This window comes from Lissotriton vulgaris, unplaced genomic scaffold, assembly GCF_964263255.1.
Source record: "Lissotriton vulgaris unplaced genomic scaffold, aLisVul1.2 SCAFFOLD_415, whole genome shotgun sequence".
Classification (NCBI taxonomy): Eukaryota; Metazoa; Chordata; class Amphibia; order Caudata; family Salamandridae; genus Lissotriton; species Lissotriton vulgaris.
In genome coordinates this window covers 450001-468990 of record NW_028248207.1, presented here as the reverse complement: position 1 = coordinate 468990, position 18990 = coordinate 450001, and the positions used below count along the sequence as shown (strand labels likewise).

The window sequence follows — 18990 nt, the reverse complement described above, 5'->3', positions numbered from 1 at the left end:
CACATAATTACCCTGCACTCAATGGAACATACATTCCAAATACCACTCAGTCCCACATAATTACACTGCACTCAATAGAACAACACTCCAAATACCACTCAGTCCCACATAATTACACTGCACTCAATGGAACATACACTCCAAATACCACTCAGTTCCACATAGTTATATGCAACATAATTACACTGCACTCAATGGAACATACACTCCTAATACCACTCAGTGCCACATAATTACATACCACATAATTACACTCTACTGAATGCAACACACACTCCACACAATACCACTCTATCTATCTATCAATCTATCTATCTATCAATCTATCTATCGGCCTCACTCTATCTATCTATCGGCCTCACTCTATCTATCTATCGGCCTCACTCTATCTATCTATCGGCCTCACTCTATCTATCTTTCGGCCTCACTCTATCTATCTATCGGCCTCACTCTATCTATCTATCGGCCTCACTCTATCTATCTATCGGCCTCACTCTATCTATCTATCGGCCTCACTCTATCTATCGGCCTCAGCAGATGCTGACATCACTTCCGGTCTCTCCTGGTGTGTCCAGCCTGCTGCAGAGGAGGAAGGACCCCTGACTTCAGGAAGAGCCTGAAGACCTGGCTTTTTAATCTTTAGGCTGTTCTTATTGTTTCAGTTTCAGTTCTTTTTCTCATTCTTTTTGCTGTGTTGTGTTATTTTTATTCTGAGCTGCAGGTGGAAAGCGCTGGGACACTCTTTTCGAGTAGCCGTGCGCTATACAAGAACGCTGTAACATAACATAACATAACATAACATAACTGTCTGTCTGTGCAGTTATCTTCATCTTCAGATCCTCACAGACCCCCCCCTCACACCCCAGATCTGTCCCTGTCCTTCCCTCAGCCCCCAGGAGGTGGAGAGAGCCCGGACAGGTTTCTGTTCAGTTGATGTTTCAGTGTTTTGCTCACCTCCAAACACCGAATGTAGACAGGAATAAGTACGCAGGTGTTGACAACGTTCACTACCGAGCACCAGCCGTCTGACCCAACATATCCCGGACGCGAGGCCTTCCATATTCACGTGCCGCGATGGTCTGCAGCCTTGAATTTAGTGCTAATCTACCATCGCAGTCCCAAACGCTCTGGGTGCGGATCCATATGCCGCCTAAGTAGTCGACGGGCTAGTCTTTAAACAAGGTCTCGGACTTCTTACCAAATTCTGAAAAACGATCTACACTTCGATGAGACACAGGTGCAGCAACAATGACCCTCAAAAAGCGGATCGCCTGAACATGCTCAAGGACTACAAAGCTGAACTACTCAGTAACATCAGTCGCGACATCAAATCCTCAATGGATCATCTACATTCGGGCTGGTCGGAGCGGTGTCGTCCCTGCAGCATAATGTGGATTCGGTGGGCACCAGGGTCCTTGACCTCGTGACGCAACACCAGGAACGCGATCTATAGCCCACCAGATCCATGGGAACTTCCTGCCGACCTACCTTTCTGCCTTCACCTGTCCTGGCCCTAATCCCCACCCTGTTTATCGCCTCGCTCTACTCCTCTCCACTTTCCTGTTGCTGACCTCTGCCTTCACCTGTCCTGGCCCTTAGCCCCCACCATGTCTATCTGTGAATTTTTCCCTCGTCATTTGAGATCTAGCTACTTTGTTTGATGCCCGATGAAGCTACCTGGTTTAGCTATAGGGGAGACAGGTCAGGGATTCCCTCCTTGGACGTCACCTACCCAGTCCGTCTTCAGCCAAACTTCCTTTAGTCTCTCCTGTCGTCTCTTCCCACATTCTCCCTCTATTTTTGTCTCTCCTTCTCTCCTCTCCCAATGTATTGAGACTGAACAATTTTGTCGAATGCCCGATGGAGCTACCTGGTTTAGCTATAGGCGAGATGGTCCGTGGACTCGCTCCTTTGTCGTCACCTACCCAGTCGGCCATTAGACAGACCTCATTTCGCCTCTCCCTGTTGTCTCTTCCCCTATCCCCCTTTCTCTCCTTCCATGCCCCCTCCCCTCTAAGCTCCATTTATTTTGCCCTCCTTGTCCCTTTAATTGTTTTTTCCACTGAGACCGAGCTATATGGCCAATGCACGGTGGAGCTACCTGTTAGCTATACAGGAGATGGGTTTTGGGACATCCCCTCGACCGTCACCTACCCAGCCGGACTTTGGACAGACTTTCCTTTAGTCTCTCTGCTGTATCTCCCTCCTATCCCTTTACCCTTCCCCTCTACACTTCAATTATCTCGTCTTCAATTGTTTGTCTAGCAACTGATGTAAATTGGTACTGATTTAATCTTGTAATTGTAATTTTTGTGGAACCTCATGTAAAGCGCTCTGATACCTCCGGGTCTAGCCAGCGCTATATAAAACTCTTGAATAAAATAGAATAAAATAAATAAAAATATCTATCGGCCTCACTCTATCTATCGCCGTCATCCTATCTATCGCCCTCATTCTTTCTATCGCCCTCACTCTATCTATCGACCTCACTCTATCTATCGCCCTCACTCTATCTATCGCCCTCACTCTATCTATCGCCCTCACTCTATCTATCGCCCTCACTCTATCTATCGCCCTCACTCTATCTATCGCCCTCACTCTATCCATCGCCCTCACTCTATTTATCTATCGCCCTCACTCTATCTATCTATCGCCCTCACTCTATCTATCGCCCTCACTCTACCTATCTATCGCCCTCACTCTACCTATCTATCGCCCTCACTCTACCTATCTATTGCCCTCACTCTACCTATCTATCGCCCTCACTCTACCTATCTATCGCCCTCACTCTACCTATCTATCGCCCTCACTCTATCTATCGCCCTCACTCTATTTATCTATTGCCCTCACTCTATCTATCTATCGCCCTCACTCTATCTATCTATCGCCCTCACTCTACCTATCTATCGCCCTCACTCTACCTATCTATCGCCCTCACTCTACCTATCTATCGCCCTCACTCTATCTATCTATCGCCCTCACTCTATCTATCTATCGCCCTCACTCTATTTTATTTATTTATTTATTTATTTATAGTGTTTTGTATAGCGCGAACAAGACCCGTGGGTATCAGAGCGCTGAACATAAAAAGATTACAGAATTGACAATTATCACATCAATTATAACAACAAACCGTTATGAGGTAGAAGCGGTATGGTAAAAGGGTGACTAGATAAAAGGCATTGAGAGGTGCATTAGTCTCAGCTTGTGTCATAGTCATATCTTCAAGCTCGTTGAGGTAAGGTTATATAACATTATCAATACAATTACCTATATAGTTAGCCATTAAGAGTTGCGTAGGTTTAGCTTGTCATAGTAGTCATAAACATAATAAAGTGAGGTAGAGGTTATATAGTTCGAGCTGTGAGATACAGTGTATAAGCTCCCAAATATGAGGTAGCAGTACAGTGTGTAGCCGAGGCTTGGACGGGAGTCTTTCATTTGTTTGACATTGAACTTCAAATTATTCATGATGAGTACCTCCTCTTTGGCGTAGATGTTCATATCAATAGTCTGTAGTTTCTCTACGTAGGGTATTTACTCATCAAGTGGCTCTTTAGTTCCCGTTTGAAAGTTTCCGTATTTTGTATCTTCCTGATGTTTTGAGGGAGTGAATTCCAGACTCTCGGTGCAGCTCCGGAGAAGGCCCGATCGTAGGTCCTATTTATCTATCGCCCTCACTCTATCTATCTATCGCCCTCACTTAATCTATCGCCCTCCCTCTATCTATCTATTGCCCTCCCTCTATCACCCTCCCTCTATCTATCTATCGCACTCACTTAATCTATCTATCGCATCACCACAGCATCACTCAGCACCACCACAGCATCACTCAGGGCCACCACAACATCACTCAGGGCCACCACAACATCACTCAGGGGCACCATAACATCACTATGCGCTACCACAGCATCACTGAACGCCACTGCATCACTCGTCGCCACCACAACATCACTCAGTGCCACCACAGCATCAGTCTGTGCAACCATTCAACAACAATTGGTTCAAATATGTTCTCTCAATGTTTAAAGCTTTATTACAAATGTCACAAAAAGATGTTAATATTTTACTTCTGTTTTTGGATTTTCGTCATAATAAAATACAATGAACATAATCTTCACAAAAGTTATTTACAAAAGTTTAAGCTATTGCCATTATAAATTGCAAGAACTTCTTTTTTAAGTATTAATTATTTAAAAAAATGACAAGCCATTGTTATTTGTAATATCAATACATCTAAGTCATGTAAATACAACACACATTGCGTTACAAATGCTATAGGTGTCACTTTTGCGAAAGTTAAAACTTTTGGCATTGTAAATGACAAAGCTATTAATTTCGCTATATTCAAAACCAACACATAAATAAAAAATTGGTCATTTACAATACTAATACTCAAACTTTCCTAATGCGAGACCTATTGCATTGCAAATGCTTGTTGTTTTATTCTGTTTTTATTGGTTTCAAACAAACAACAAAAACATATAATGCTTGGCGACAGCGTCATACATAATGTAATGTCAATTATACAACAGAGGCAGGCATAATCAATCAGGTGGCTTTATAATTTGAGGCAGCTGCTGATGCATTTGGGGTTAAGGGACTTATGGGAGAGCCAAAAGCCACCTCCCAAATCAGTGATCAAGAAGATATATTGGGAGTGGGCACAGGCTGAATTAATACGCAGTGGAGCTGGGGGTCCACTTACCGAGCAGTTTTTAAAGACTAAATGGTCTAGGAAGTTAGAACCCTTCCTTGACCTCATAACTAAGCCTTTAGATAGAACCCTCTATTTAAAGTTAAGGTACGGGACCCTCCCGGTAAATGATTATACATCGAGGTGGTCTATTGTTGACGGTCCTGCACGCAAATGACCGGGGTGCGCGGCCCCGAAGGAGACTGTGGCGCACCTACTGTTTGCCTGCCCCGCATAGAAAATTGCTAGGAAGGTGTGGCTTTAACCAGTATGCAAGGGGTTGGGTTTGAGGTGCCATCGTATGGCTTTAAGAGTTCTTTCCTCTGACCCACCTTTAACTGTTATGGTGTGCGGGGTGGCTACATTTTTGGGCAGGGCTTGGCTGACCCGCATCAGGAGGTTAAAACAGCAAACCCCACCCTGAATTATAGACCACAATCCGCTGTCCCTGGGCCCGATGTAAACCTGGGTTAGCTCTAGCCTGTCGTATTCTTAGCACATTTTGCTAACACTGTACTGTTGAGGAATTTGATTATTAGTAACATCTGATGCATAGCGATTATGTAAAGGTTCCATTTTTATCTTGATATATATCTATGTAGGTTTTAATTAGGGTTTTATCTCTTAATGGATTGTATGTAAAAAAGTCGGAAATGTAACTCTTTTATGGTGAATTTTTTACCGAATAAAGATATTCATTCATTCATTCATTCAGTTCAATAAACATATTAGGTAGAATCAGCAGGTGAAACCAACCATGCGTCCAGTGACGCAGTAAGAAAAGTATACATTGAACCAAGGCCACGAGCCAGTCAGCACTCCGAGGAGTGGCATTACACACTTGGTCATTGGGAAATTGACAAAAACCAATCATACTGGGAGGCATCCACCCTCCGCCTCAGATCCATCTCCAGAGGAAGCGTCATCATGAGCCTGAAACATACCTAGCAACTGTGAGCAGAACATTTTGGCCTCAGCCGCCCCCTCATCCGTGCATGATTCTCATATGTTGTTCCTCTGCCGGCCCCCATTCCAACAAGTCACAAAACCAATTTGTTAACAATGGGGCCCTCATACCCATCCAACCAATGCCCACGTTCCTCTTTGCCAGCAACAAGGTCAACTGGGTTAATCTACAGGGACTCTGCGTCGTCTGGGGCGCACCATCACCCCCAGAAGACAAACAAGTAGAGTCAATGGAACATGGAGTCCAGGTGACCGACTCAATACTCGGCACAACCTGTTCCCAATAAGCCCGAACCTGGACACACTCCCTCGCCAAATGTAGGAAGGTGGCTTAAACCTCCCTACAGTGGGCACATGTGCCCCCCCCCCACCCAGGTTGGGTCTGTTCTGTTGAGGTCATGCGGAGTAAGTAACATGTACGGTGAAGAAAATGAAAGTGCAAAAGTTTAAACCTGTTGTAACAGGATACAATTTGGACAAGGCTCAAGGCACTCACCCAGTCTGGGTCGGAAATGGGTTTACCCAAATCCTTTTCCCAGGCTCCCCGTGGCCCGTGCAGGAAATTGACGTAGGTTGCATATCAGACCCAAGGGCTCTGTAAAAATGGGTAGTTAAGTTGCTTCCTTCTCCCCATCCAATAAGACCATCCAGACCCGCAGAGGGCCTCGGCTCCGCAGGAAAATCAGGCCCAGAGCTCCCTCGCCACACTTTCTAATTTTGCAGAATGTAAAAAATGACCCTGTCCTATCCCAAAAGTGTCTTGTGCATCTTGTAATGAGATTAAGTTATCTCTCTTGTAAAAATCCCCCTTTTCCATACATAACCACCCCCCCTCCCCACTGCTGCTCTAGAGACAAGATTGAGTCAATATTCTGAAAGGGCGTCAAGTGGTGCAGCCTTTTCTGGTCCTTTCTCTACATAATATGGACGTGGGTGCATTTGCTTACAGATGGAACCTTAAATGGTGTAACTTAATGAGGGCTATATGTGCAAATTGAAAAGTAATCGCATGGGGGTGACCCTTGCAATGCTGGAGCAGACCGAACCACCTTTGACTTGGCAGGATTTGATTTGAGAGAAAAGATCAAATTCCTGCCAGTGCAGGTTTGGTTATCCATGATGATTCTCGCACACAGTTTCAAAAGTGTTTAGTTTTCTAATGTGTCGTGGCGAACAGACCTATGAGAATTAGGCTGTCGGCTGGTCTTTTTCCAAAGTATTGAGACATTCTTGGGTTATCTGGACATAGCAGTAATACTGTCATAAAATTCCCAAATGAAGTTTTGAATATTGGACTACATTGTTTGCTGCTGATATAGTTGGTGTTGTAAGTCTTCTGGAGAGGCAATGATTTTAGTGGCAGAAATTGGTTAATTAATGCCATCAAAAGTCCTATGCAAGTTTGTGAGAAGTTGGCCTGATATGTAGTGTTTCCAATTCTGGAACCACTGGGTATCAGTCCAAACAAACCCCAAAGATGTCAGGTTGTAAGTCAACCTTGTAGACAAGCTATCCTAGTGGTAGCATGGACTAAGCAGCCTTAAAGGCTTAACTTAAGAGGTCGTGTTAAGCGAGCTGTTTTACCACATACAATCCTGTAATCAAATGAAAGGACACCACACAAGTATATATTATAAAAATATATGTATTTATTTCTAAATTACTCCCCAGTACTCTTTATGAGGAAAGGGGCACAAGCGTTAAATCAAAAGCACTGTTACACATATAAAGTTGCACGTTTTATGGATGAGGGCGGGTGGCCACTCAGACCATATATTAAAAAAGTGGTATAAGTAACACTTATCGAACAATGGTTAGGCCTAGGGCCTAGAGATTCGCTGGGAGCAGTCAGGACAAGCAATGAAGAAGTCGGGAGTAGCCCACAGGAGACGGGTGCAGCACGGAAAGTGCGGCGCGCACCAATGCACTGTCAATGGTGCGTAAAAGTCAGTTAAAGTGAATTAAAAGATACTTCCGCTGAACCTAGGAACACAAAACTTTAGACACAGACCCTAGAGGTGTGTACCAGTGTAAAGACACCGGCGTTGCAAAGTTACCTCACCCACAGGCCGTGGGTGCACAGGGTCGAAGTGGCGTCGGGTTCTGTCACGCAGGTTCTTGGTGCTTGGAACTGTTGCAGCTGCAGGCGCTGTGAAGCAGAAGTGTCCGGTGCGATCCAAGGGTGGATCGATGTAGAAAAGTACCTGAAAGCAGAGGGGACAGAGTCTGGGTCACTCAGCAGTGACCAGGGTGGAACCAGGACGGAACCAGGCAATGTCGGGCGCAATCAGGCGGTTGTCGATAGGCTTCTCTCCGCTGTCACGTGGGCTCTGGGGCATCTGCGACGTCCAGGAGCAGGTCACGATCTGTCCCACGTAGGCTCTCGCCGTCAGCACCGTCGGCTTGAAGATTGTAGCAAACAGCACTTGGCAAAAGCAATCCACGCGGAACCGGGAGATTGCTTATCACTCGAACCAGGAGGGTCAGAGTGGGTGCTCCTTTTCACAGGAGCTGGTGCAGATCTGGAGCAACCAGAAAAGCAAGTCGGATTTCAAAGTTCGTCGGCACAGGGGCCACAAGCCAGCTGGCAAGTGACCGGGCCAACGCGTCGAGCGCACACAAGCAGAAGGGCCCCACGCAGCACTCAGCGAGTGTGGAGGGGTGAGCTTTGGTGCAAGTGGAGCTCGGGGCTGGGGCTTCTCAAACCCCGGTGTACAGCTTCGAGGGTCACTCGTGGGCCGCACGGTCAGCGTCTCGTGGCCTTTTCAAGATGGCGTGCCCCACGCTTCCGGTCGCCTCCACGGGTCTCAGCTCTGCAGGGACTGTGGATCGGGCAGGTAGAAGGCAGGCAAGCTTGATCTCGTCGATCTCTGTCGCTCGAGTTCCGGCGGGAACTGCAACAAAGCAAGGGTCGAGGGCTGGATGGTGCCTGTTTGCACAGGGTGGTCACTCCTTGACCACAAGGGAGATTCTTCAGTCTTCTCACGTCGTGTAGAAAGTCGAAGGGTCCAGATTTCGTTTCTTATGTTTCTTCAGGATGATCTGAGGTCCGTTGGGACTGCTCCCCCTCTTATTCGAATCTGGGGAGTTGGACATCCTGCTAGGTCCCCTCCTATGGGTGGGACCCAGGAAGGGGGTGGTTACACCCCTCTCCTTTGATCCTGGCCGCGCTGGGACAGGGGCTGGGAGGCCCCAGAACCGGTTTGGCCGGATCCTGCAAGGGGCAGCCTTGTGCTCCCCAGGCAGTGTCTGGTTTCATTGAAACCTCCCTACTCCAATCCACTATCTCCTGTCTGGGGTGGTTTGACACCGCCCTGTGACAGGAAACTCTTTGTCCAGGCCTCCTCTGCCGGGTTTCGGTCAGCAGCAGGAGGTCAGACCCGTGTCTGTGGCAGGGGCATCCATTTTGTGGATCTGAGGCTCATTTTAAATCAACCGCGTTTCAGTAAAGTAACATGTCTTCTCCCTCTAGAAGGGTGGAATGCTACCCCCGTCGCCAGAACTGGCGGGGGGGTAGTATTCCAATTCGTATGACACCTTACACGACATGTTTTGATAAAGCCAAACCAAAGTTGCTATATAACCGCGAGGATTATAAGGCGCTTAAGAGTATATGGTATGGCGTTATCCCGGATCAGCTTAGGGAGTTGTTCCCGACAGCTGCAGACAGGCTCAGCTCATGCCAGAGCACCATCTCACATAAAACCACGCACTCTGCCTCCAGGATTGATGAGGCCTTCCATAGGAGTGGCTTACAGGCTATATATGTGTCCAGATATAGGTTTAGATATAGGTATACTATATCTAAGCAAGGGGTGATTACACCCACTTGCCCCAGCTGAGTGATCAGCCAGTTGTGTCAATTTAAGAACCAGCCAGGGGTGGCAAAAGCTATGCTTCAGCCCCTGGTAGGCCTTGGTGGCACCTATGCCCTGGGCACCTATAGTGCATGGTACAGGGGCTGACAAGGAGTCCATTTCCAATTGTGGTATGTACCTATAGCACATGTATTATAAATTTAGAGAGAGAACAGCAGGCTGGGGGTCTGATTAGCAGGCCCACAGCCTCAGTAAGTCGAAAACCAGTGAAGCAAAAAGCAAAAATTGGGGTGACCATAGGATAGCAGACCCTACTCTCCTACATAACCCCCCCCCCAAACGCAGGGACATTAAACTTAACCTTGACCAGATAAGTCTTCATGTTCTAAGTGGAAGTACCTGGAGAGACCATCTGCATTACCATGGTCAGTCCCTGGGCGGTGCTCCACTGTAAAGTCCATCCCCTGTAGGGAAATGGACCACCTGAGCAGTTTGGGATTTTCACCCTTCATCTGATTTAGCCACAAGAGGGGCTTATGGTCTGTCTGAATTAGGAAGTGAGTACCAAACAAGTATGGCCTCAACTTCTTCAGGGCCCAAACCACAGCAAAGGCCTCCCTCTCAATAGCTGACCAACGTTTCTCCCTGGGGGTCAGCCTTCTGCTAATAAAAGCAATGGGCTGGTCTTGACCATCTTGATTAAGTTGTGAAAGCACAGCTCCCACCCCCAACTCAGAAGCATCTGTCTGTACAATGAACTGTTTGGAGTAGTCGGGACTCTTCAGGATAGGTGCAGAGCACATGGCCTTCTTCAGGTCATCAAATGCCTTTTGACAGCTAACTGTCCACTGAACCTTTTTGGGCATCTTCTTGGATGTCAAGTCATTCAATGGTGTCACAATGGACCCATAGTTCTTTACAAATTTTCTGTAATACCCAGTCAGGCCCAAGAAGGCTCTGACTTGTGTCTGGGTAGTTGGAGGAGCCCAGTCCTGTGTGGTCTGGATCTTGCTCTCCAGTGGTTGAACTTGACCCCCACCTACTAGGTGGCCCAAGTACACAACCTTGCTCTGCCCTATCTGGCACTTAGTAGCCTTGATAGTCAGGCCTGCCTTTTGCAGGGCCTCCAGAACCTTCTTCAGGTGGATCAGGTGATCCTCCCAGGTGGAGCTAAAGACAGCAATATCATCTAGATATGCTGCGCAAAAGTCATCCAACCCAGCAAGGACTTGGTTCACCAACCTTTGGAAAGTGGCAGGTGCATTCTTCAAACCAAAGGGCATTACCACAAACTGATAATGTCCACTAGGGGTAGAGAATGCTGTTTTGGCTTTTGACTCTTCAGCTAGTCTGATTTGCCAGTAGCCAGCTGTCAAATCAAATGTGCTCAGAAACTTGGCAGAAGCCAATTTATCAATGAGCTCATCTGCTCTTGGAATGGGATGAGCATCTGTCCTAGTGACAGCATTGAGACCTCTGTAGTCCACACAAAACCTCATTTCTCTCTTCCCATCTTTGGTATGAGGTTTTGGCACAAGGACCACTGGGCTAGCCCATGGGCTCTCTGATGGCTCAATCACTCCAAGCTCCAACATCTTTTGCACCTCAGCCTTTATACAATCCCTGACATGGTCAGGTTGCCTGTAGATCTTATTCTTCACAGGCAGATTGTCACCAGTATCCACCTCATGGGTGCACCAGTTAGTCTGACTGGGTGTGAGTGAAAACAATTGTCTGTGGGCCTGCAACACCTGTCTGCAGTCCACCTGTTGCTGCTCAGTGAGGCTGCCTGCCAAGGCTACTCCATCAACTGAACCATCATCAGGGTTCTGGGAAAGCAGGTCTGGGAGAGGGTCACTCTCTTCCTCCTGTTCCCCATCTGTGGCCATGAGGAGACTCATGTCCTCCCTGTCAACAAATGCTTTCAAACGATTGACATGGAGCACCCTGTGGGGGCTCCTAGGGGTGCCAAAGTCAACCAAGTAGGTGACTTCTCCCTTCTTTTCAATGATAGGGTAGGGTCCAGTCCATTGGTCCTGGAGAGCTGCTGGCCCCACTGGGTCCAACACCCACACCTTCTGCCCTGGCTGGTACTCAACCAGAACAGCCTTTTGGTCATGCCAGGCTTTCTGTAATTCCTGACTTGCCTCAAGGTTTTTGGATGCTCTCTCCATGTATTCAGCCATCCTGGAGCGGAGACCAAGTACATAGTCCACAATGTCTAGTTTAGGCTTTTTGAGAGGTAACTCCCATCCTTCCTTCACCAAACTCAATGGACCTCTTACAGGGTGGCCAAACAAAAGTTCAAAAGGGCTGTAGCCAACCCCCTTCTGTGGGACCTCTCTGTAAGCAAAGAGCAAGCAGGGTAAAAGGATGTCCCATTTCCGCCTAAGCTTCTCTGGTAAACCTTTTATCATTCCCTTTAGGGTCTTGTTGAACCTTTCCACAAGCCCATTGCACTGTGGATGGTAGGGTGTGGTAAACTTATAGTTTACTCCACACTCTTTCCACATTGCTTTTAAGTATCCAGACATGAAGTTGGTACCTCTGTCTGAAAGAACCTCCTTTGGAAAGCCCACTCTTGAGAAAACTGCAATGAGGGCTTTTGCCACCACAGGAGCTGTGGTGGTCCTCAGGGGAATTGCCTCTGGATACCTGGTGGCATGATCCACTACCACCAGTATAAATCTGTGCCCAGATGCTGTTGGAGGATCCATGGGACCCACAATGTCTATTCCAACTCTTTCAAAGGGTACCCCCACCACAGGTAGTGGTATCAGGGGGGCCTTTGTTGTGCCACCTGACTTACCACTGGCTTGGCAAGTGACACAGGAGCGACAAAACTCCTTGACATTTTCTGACATGTGAGGCCAGTGAAAGTGTGGAACAAGCCTGTCCCAAGTCTTATTCTGGCCTAGGTGTCCTGCAAGGGGAATATCATGGGCCAAGGTAAGAAGGAAGCCCCTAAACTTCAAAGGTATAACCAACCTCCTGGTTGTGCCAGGCTTGGGGTCTCTAGCCTCTGAATAAAGGAGTCCTTCATCCCAATACACTTTATGGGTACCTTGAGCATTCCCTGCAGCCTCAGCAGCAGCTTGCTGTCTGAGGGGTTCAAGTGAAGGGCAATCTAATTGGGCCTGCCCCAGGTCTGCCCTTGAGGGTCCCCCTGTCCCCAGAAACTCAACCTGATCAGGTTCAAGCTCCTCTGAGACAGTCTCCTCTTGGACTGCAGAATCAGTTTCCTGTGAAACCTGATCCTCAACCTGGGGCAAGTGGGAAGGCACAGCCTTAACCCTCTTGCTCCTTCTCTTGGGTTGTGGTTGGTCTATTGTTTCAAGATCCACCACTGGTTCAGGAAGGCACTTCTTAGCCTGAGACCTTGTCACTGCAAGGACATGAGCTGAAATCCCTAGCATTTCTGCATGAGTCCTGTACTCCACTTCTGACCAAACTGAGCTTTCAAGATCATTGCCTAACAGACAGTCTACTGGGAGGTCTGCACTCACAACAACTTTCTTTAGGCCATCTACCCCTCCCCAGGAGAAGTTCACAACAGCCACACTATGGGAAGTAGTGGAGTTGCTTGCATTGGTCACTAGGTAACTTTCACCTAGTACAATTTGTCCAGGGTCCACAAAGCCAGGTGCCACCATTGTGACACTGGCACAAGTGTCCCTGTAGGCCTGAGCCAGTTTCTCATTAATTAAGGGAGTCTGCCTATATTTGCCCAGGTTACTGGGGCTTACTGCAGTGGGCAAAGATATGTCCACATCATATAGGAGAACTGCCTGTGTGGGGATTCTGACTAGGCCAGATTCCACCTCAGTACCCAGGGTCAACCCTACTAAACCCTTTGGCTGTGTACCACCACTGCTGACTGTACTAGGGGGTGCAGTTGCTTTAGGAGCTGCAGTGGTGGGGACTGGATTTTTCTTAGTGCATTCACTGCCCCAGTGTGAAACTGATTTGCAGGTATTACACCAAGGTTTCTTTGGGCCATCATTCTTCTTTTTCTTGTTTCCATTTTGGGAACCCCCCTCCTTATTGCTAGTTTGGGGGCCTGAAGACTTCTGGTCCTTTTCTTTATCTTTCTGATTCCCACCCTTCTGGTCTGTTTTCTTCTGGTCACCTTGGTTCTGGTTTTTCTGCTTAATCCTTGTTCTGACCCATTTGTCTGCCTTCTTTCCCAATTCTTGGGGAGAGGTCAAATCAGAGTCAACAAGGTATTGATGCAACAGCTGGTTCTGACAGTTATTAAGGATCTGTTCTCTCATCATAAGATTGTACAATCCTGTATAGTCTGAAACTTTACTTCCCTGCAGCCAACCCTCCAGAGCCTTAGTGGCACAATCTACAAAATCAGTCCAGTCCTGAGTCTGTGCTTTTTGGGTGTCTCTGAACAACAACCTGTATTGCTCAGTGGTTAGGCCAAACCCTTCAATAAGAGCACTCTTCAGAACAGAGTAGTTTTTGGCATCCTCAGGTCTAACAGTGAGGAGCCTGTCCCTCCCTTTCTCAGAAAAGGAGTACCATAAAATTGCTGCCCACTGATCCTCAGGGACCTGCTGTACCATGCAGGCCCTCTCAAGAGCAGTCATCCATTTGTGGATATCATCCCCTTCCTTGTAGGGGGGCACAATTTTTGTCAGGTTTCTATTGTCATAGGCCCTGTCTTTTTCTTTAGGAACTTTGCTGCCACCAGTGGCATCTAAGCCACACAATTTTCTCTCTCTTGCTAAAGCAAGTTTAGCTTGAGCCAAGGCTACCTCTTCCCTTTCTATTTGGAGTTGGACAGCCCTCATCCTGGCCCTATGCTCTTTTCTCTGGGAGGAAGTCATTCCTCTTTGAGATTCTCTTGAGGCACTAGAAAGGTGAGAGTCCCTTGACAGAGATCTCTCCCTTCTATTACCTGGGAGAATTTGGTTATGAGATCTGGAGTGGTGCTGGCCCTCTCCATTCCCATGTAGGTCCAAGTTGGCCTGGTTAAGCCTGGCAACCTGTACCTGGTTTCCCACCTGATCCTGATCTTCAGGCTCTTCTACATCAGAGCCTTCCTCTTCCTCTTCCTCCTCCTCTTCTTCTGGAAGATTCTCATTCTCAGGGGAGTTTATCCCTTCACCTGAATCTAAGGGAGCCTGACTCACCTTATCTAGATCATCCTTTTCTAGGAGAGCTACTAGGGAAGGAATGGTAGGGCCTCTGCCCTTTTTTAGCCCCCTGGCTGTGCACAAGGCACTCAGGTCTTTGTGGCTAAGGTTGTCATATCTGGATGTTGTCCCTATAGGATCAACTATTACAGGAGCAGAGCCTGAAGCTCTACCTGTATCAGACATGACTGCTAGTGAGGTGTAAGTGGTGCACTTACCTACACTAAGTGGTTTCCTACTGTACCTTGCTAGTGAGTTGTAGTCAGGGTGTGCTAATCCCTTTAATCTACAACTACTAAGTTCAGTAGAACTTAATATGCTAAGCTTTTGATTTATATGTACCTAGAGGTACTTGATGTGATCTTTCAATTTGATAAAGATTGCAATGGTAAAACAAACAGCAAGCTCAAATCCGCACCGCTGCACACCAATGTGAGAAGTTGGCCTGATATGTAGTGTTTCCAATTCTGGAACCACTGGGTATCAGTCCAAACAAACCCCAAAGATGTCAGGTTGTAAGTCAACCTTGTAGACAAGCTATCCTAGTGGTAGCATGGACTAAGCAGCCTTAAAGGCTTAACTTAAGAGGTCGTGTTAAGCGAGCTGTTTTACCACATACAATCCTGTAATCAAATGAAAGGACACCACACAAGTATATATTATAAAAATATATGTATTTATTTCTAAATTACTCCCCAGTACTCTTTATGAGGAAAGGGGCACAAGCGTTAAATCAAAAGCACTGTTACACATATAAAGTTGCACGTTTTATGGATGAGGGCGGGTGGCCACTCAGACCATATATTAAAAAAGTGGTATAAGTAACACTTATCGAACAATGGTTAGGCCTAGGGCCTAGAGATTCGCTGGGAGCAGTCAGGACAAGCAATGAAGAAGTCGGGAGTAGCCCACAGGAGACGGGTGCAGCACGGAAAGTGCGGCGCGCACCAATGCACTGTCAATGGTGCGTAAAAGTCAGTTAAAGTGAATTAAAAGATACTTCCGCTGAACCTAGGAACACAAAACTTTAGACACAGACCCTAGAGGTGTGTACCAGTGTAAAGACACCGGCGTTGCAAAGTTACCTCACCCACAGGCCGTGGGTGCACAGGGTCGAAGTGGCGTCGGGTTCTGTCACGCAGGTTCTTGGTGCTTGGAGCTGTTGCAGCTGCAGGCGCTGTGAAGCAGAAGTGTCCGGTGCGATCCAAGGGTGGATCGATGTAGAAAAGTACCTGAAAGCAGAGGGGACAGAGTCTGGGTCACTCAGCAGTGACCAGGGTGGAACCAGGACGGAACCAGGCAATGTCGGGCGCAATCAGGCGGTTGTCGATAGGCTTCTCTCCGCTGTCACGTGGGCTCTGGGTCATCTGCGACGTCCAGGAGCAGGTCACGATCTGTCCCACGTAGGCTCTCGCCGTCAGCACCGTCGGCTTGAAGATTGTAGCAAACAGCACTTGGCAAAAGCAATCCACGCGGAACCGGGAGATTGCTTATCACTCGAACCAGGAGGGTCAGAGTGGGTGCTCCTTTTCACAGGAGCTGGTGCAGATCTGGAGCAACCAGAAAAGCAAGTCGGATTTCAAAGTTCGTCGGCACAAGGGCCACAAGCCAGCTGGCAAGTGACCGGGCCAACGCGTCGAGCGCACACAAGCAGAAGGGCCCCACGCAGCACTCAGCGAGTGTGGAGGGGTGAGCTTTGGTGCAAGTGGAGCTCGGGGCTGGGGCTTCTCAAACCCCGGTGTACAGCTTCGAGGGTCACTCGTGGGCCGCACGGTCAGCGTCTCGTGGCCTTTTCAAGATGGCGTGCCCCACGCTTCCGGTCGCCTCCACGGGTCTCAGCTCTGCAGGGACTGTGGATCGGGCAGGTAGAAGGCAGGCAAGCTTGATCTCGTCGATCTCTGTCGCTCGAGTTCCGGCGGGAACTGCAACAAAGCAAGGGTCGAGGGCTGGATGGTGCCTGTTTGCACAGGGTGGTCACTCCTTGACCACAAGGGAGATTCTTCAGTCTTCTCACGTCGTGTAGAAAGTCGAAGGGTCCAGATTTCGTTTCTTATGTTTCTTCAGGATGATCTGAGGTCCGTTGGGACTGCTCCCCCTCTTATTCGAATCTGGGGGGTTGGACATCCTGCTAGGTCCCCTCCTATGGGTGGGACCCAGGAAGGGGGTGGTTACACCCCTCTCCTTTGATCCTGGCCGCGCTGGGACAGGGGCTGGGAGGCCCCAGAACCGGTTTGGCCGGATCCTGCAAGGGGCAGCCTTGTGCTCCCCAGGCAGTGTCTGGTTTCATTGAAACCTCCCTACTCCAATCCACTATCTCCTGTCTGGGGTGGTTTGACACCGCCCTGTGACAGGAAACTCTTTGTCCAGGCCTCCTCTGCCGGGTTTCGGTCAGCAGCAGGAGGTCAGACCCGTGTCTGTGGCAGGGGCATCCATTTTGTGGATCTGAGGCTCATTTTAAATCAACCGCGTTTCAGTAAAGTAACATGTCTTCTCCCTCTAGAAGGGTGGAATGCTACCCCCGTCGCCAGAACTGGCGAGGGGGTAGTATTCCAATTCGTATGACACCTTACACGACATGTTTTGATAAAGCCAAACCAAAGTTGCTATATAACCGCGAGGATTATAAGGCGCTTAAGAGTATATGGTATGGCGTTATCCCGGATCAGCTTAGGGAGTTGTTCCCGACAGCTGCAGACAGGCTCAGCTCATGCCAGAGCACCATCTCACATAAAACCACGCACTCTGCCTCCAGGATTGATGAGGCCTTCCATAGGAGTGGCTTACAGGCTATATATGTGTCCAGATATAGGTTTAGATATAGGTATACTATATCTAAGCAAGGGGTGATTACACCCACTTGCCCCAGCTGAGTGATCAGCCAGTTGTGTCAATTTAAGAACCAGCCAGGGGTGGCAAAAGCTATGCTTCAGCCCCTGGTAGGCCTTGGTGGCACCTATGCCCTGGGCACCTATAGTGCATGGTACAGGGGCTGACAAGGAGTCCATTTCCAATTGTGGTATGTACCTATAGCACATGTATTATAAATTTAGAGAGAGAACAGCAGGCTGGGGGTCTGATTAGCAGGCCCACAGCCTCAGTAAGTCGAAAACCAGTGAAGCAAAAAGCAAAAATTGGGGTGACCATAGGATAGCAGACCCTACTCTCCTACAAAGTTGCTGGTGTGACTTTTTCTATCTTGCTCTTTTACATTGCATTCCATTTCTCTTTGCACCTTTTCTCAGAATATCTGTCTTCATCTGTTTATCTGAGTATAGGTTTTACCTCTTTTCTCTGTTGGTAATTGTCTCTTAATCCTTTGTCTAACACTGATATGTTGTATTATTGAAGCACAGCACGCCAAATAGGTGCCTTTAGGTACCATGAATACTGTTAACATCACATAAGATTTTCCTTGCAGCTTATATTCCACATAACTTTTACGCCTCTTTCAGAACTTGTGACACACAAATGTCAAAGCATTTAGCATGGATACCATTTCTGGCAAATGCTAAACTTATTTCTGTATGCAGTTTATACCTTAAGATTAAATGCTGTATATCTTCATGAGTTTAATATCCGCTTCTCTTTTGTTTTGATTTTTGTAGGTCCCTGAAATGTCTACAGAGGAGAAAATAGGGCCCTCCCCTACTTCATCAACTTCTTTTGAGATGGTAGATGCTGTCAGTGAATACGAGCCAGTGTCCCATCACTGGTTTTTCAACAAGCCTGCTGAAGTCAAGGCTTGCTGGACCCCGCTGAGCAAGGAAGATTCTCAGAAATTAGAAGAGGCGTACACTCGTGGTATGTACTGATAGTTTCTTCTGATATGGTAGTGCAGTTTATCTTGCTCTGTAGTGTCCTCTACTTTCACCCCAACCTGTTGTAAAAATTAACGTCATTGCCCAGTGTCAACTGTGAACTGCTTTAGCTAACCCTGCCTTTTAACCAGCGAATCATTGCCGTCTACGGTTCGGTAAGATTGTAAACATTAGGTAACATCCCCAAAGTGCTAGTGTTTCTAAAAACAAAAACCAGGACTGAATGTAGATAACCCCTATGGCATTGGTCAATTGGTTGGTTGGTAAGGTGGAACACTTTAGTGAATGATTAATCATTGTTTGTGCTTTGTATAGCGATACGTTTTGAACATGACTAATTAGCATTCAATAAAGTGTTTCTTGTCTTGCTATATCTGGAGGAACATCAGTCAGTGCACAGATAAGATCCAGATTGACCGAGGCAATTCAGTAAAAAATAGTTTTCTCATTCAGGCAAACTAAAACACACCTATAGTCTTCTTGCAGGAACTTAGAAAATTGATTATATCACTCCTATTGTGCTCACTACACTGGCTATAAAATTC

At 47.4% G+C, this 18990-nt stretch overlaps 1 protein-coding gene across 3 annotated transcripts in view; it reads left to right on the top strand.

Moving 5' to 3' along the window:
* The window catches only part of DDHD2 (DDHD domain containing 2), a 589722-nt gene that overhangs the window by 169207 nt on the left and 401525 nt on the right, over positions 1–18990 (top strand). For all 3 annotated transcript variants that reach the window (XM_086949921.1, XM_086949922.1, XM_086949920.1), the window contains one exon: positions 18233–18428. In XM_086949921.1, the coding sequence (XP_086806047.1) occupies positions 18242–18428 (187 nt within the window). In that variant the 5' untranslated portion in view covers positions 18233–18241. The remainder of the gene's footprint in view (positions 1–18232; positions 18429–18990) is intronic.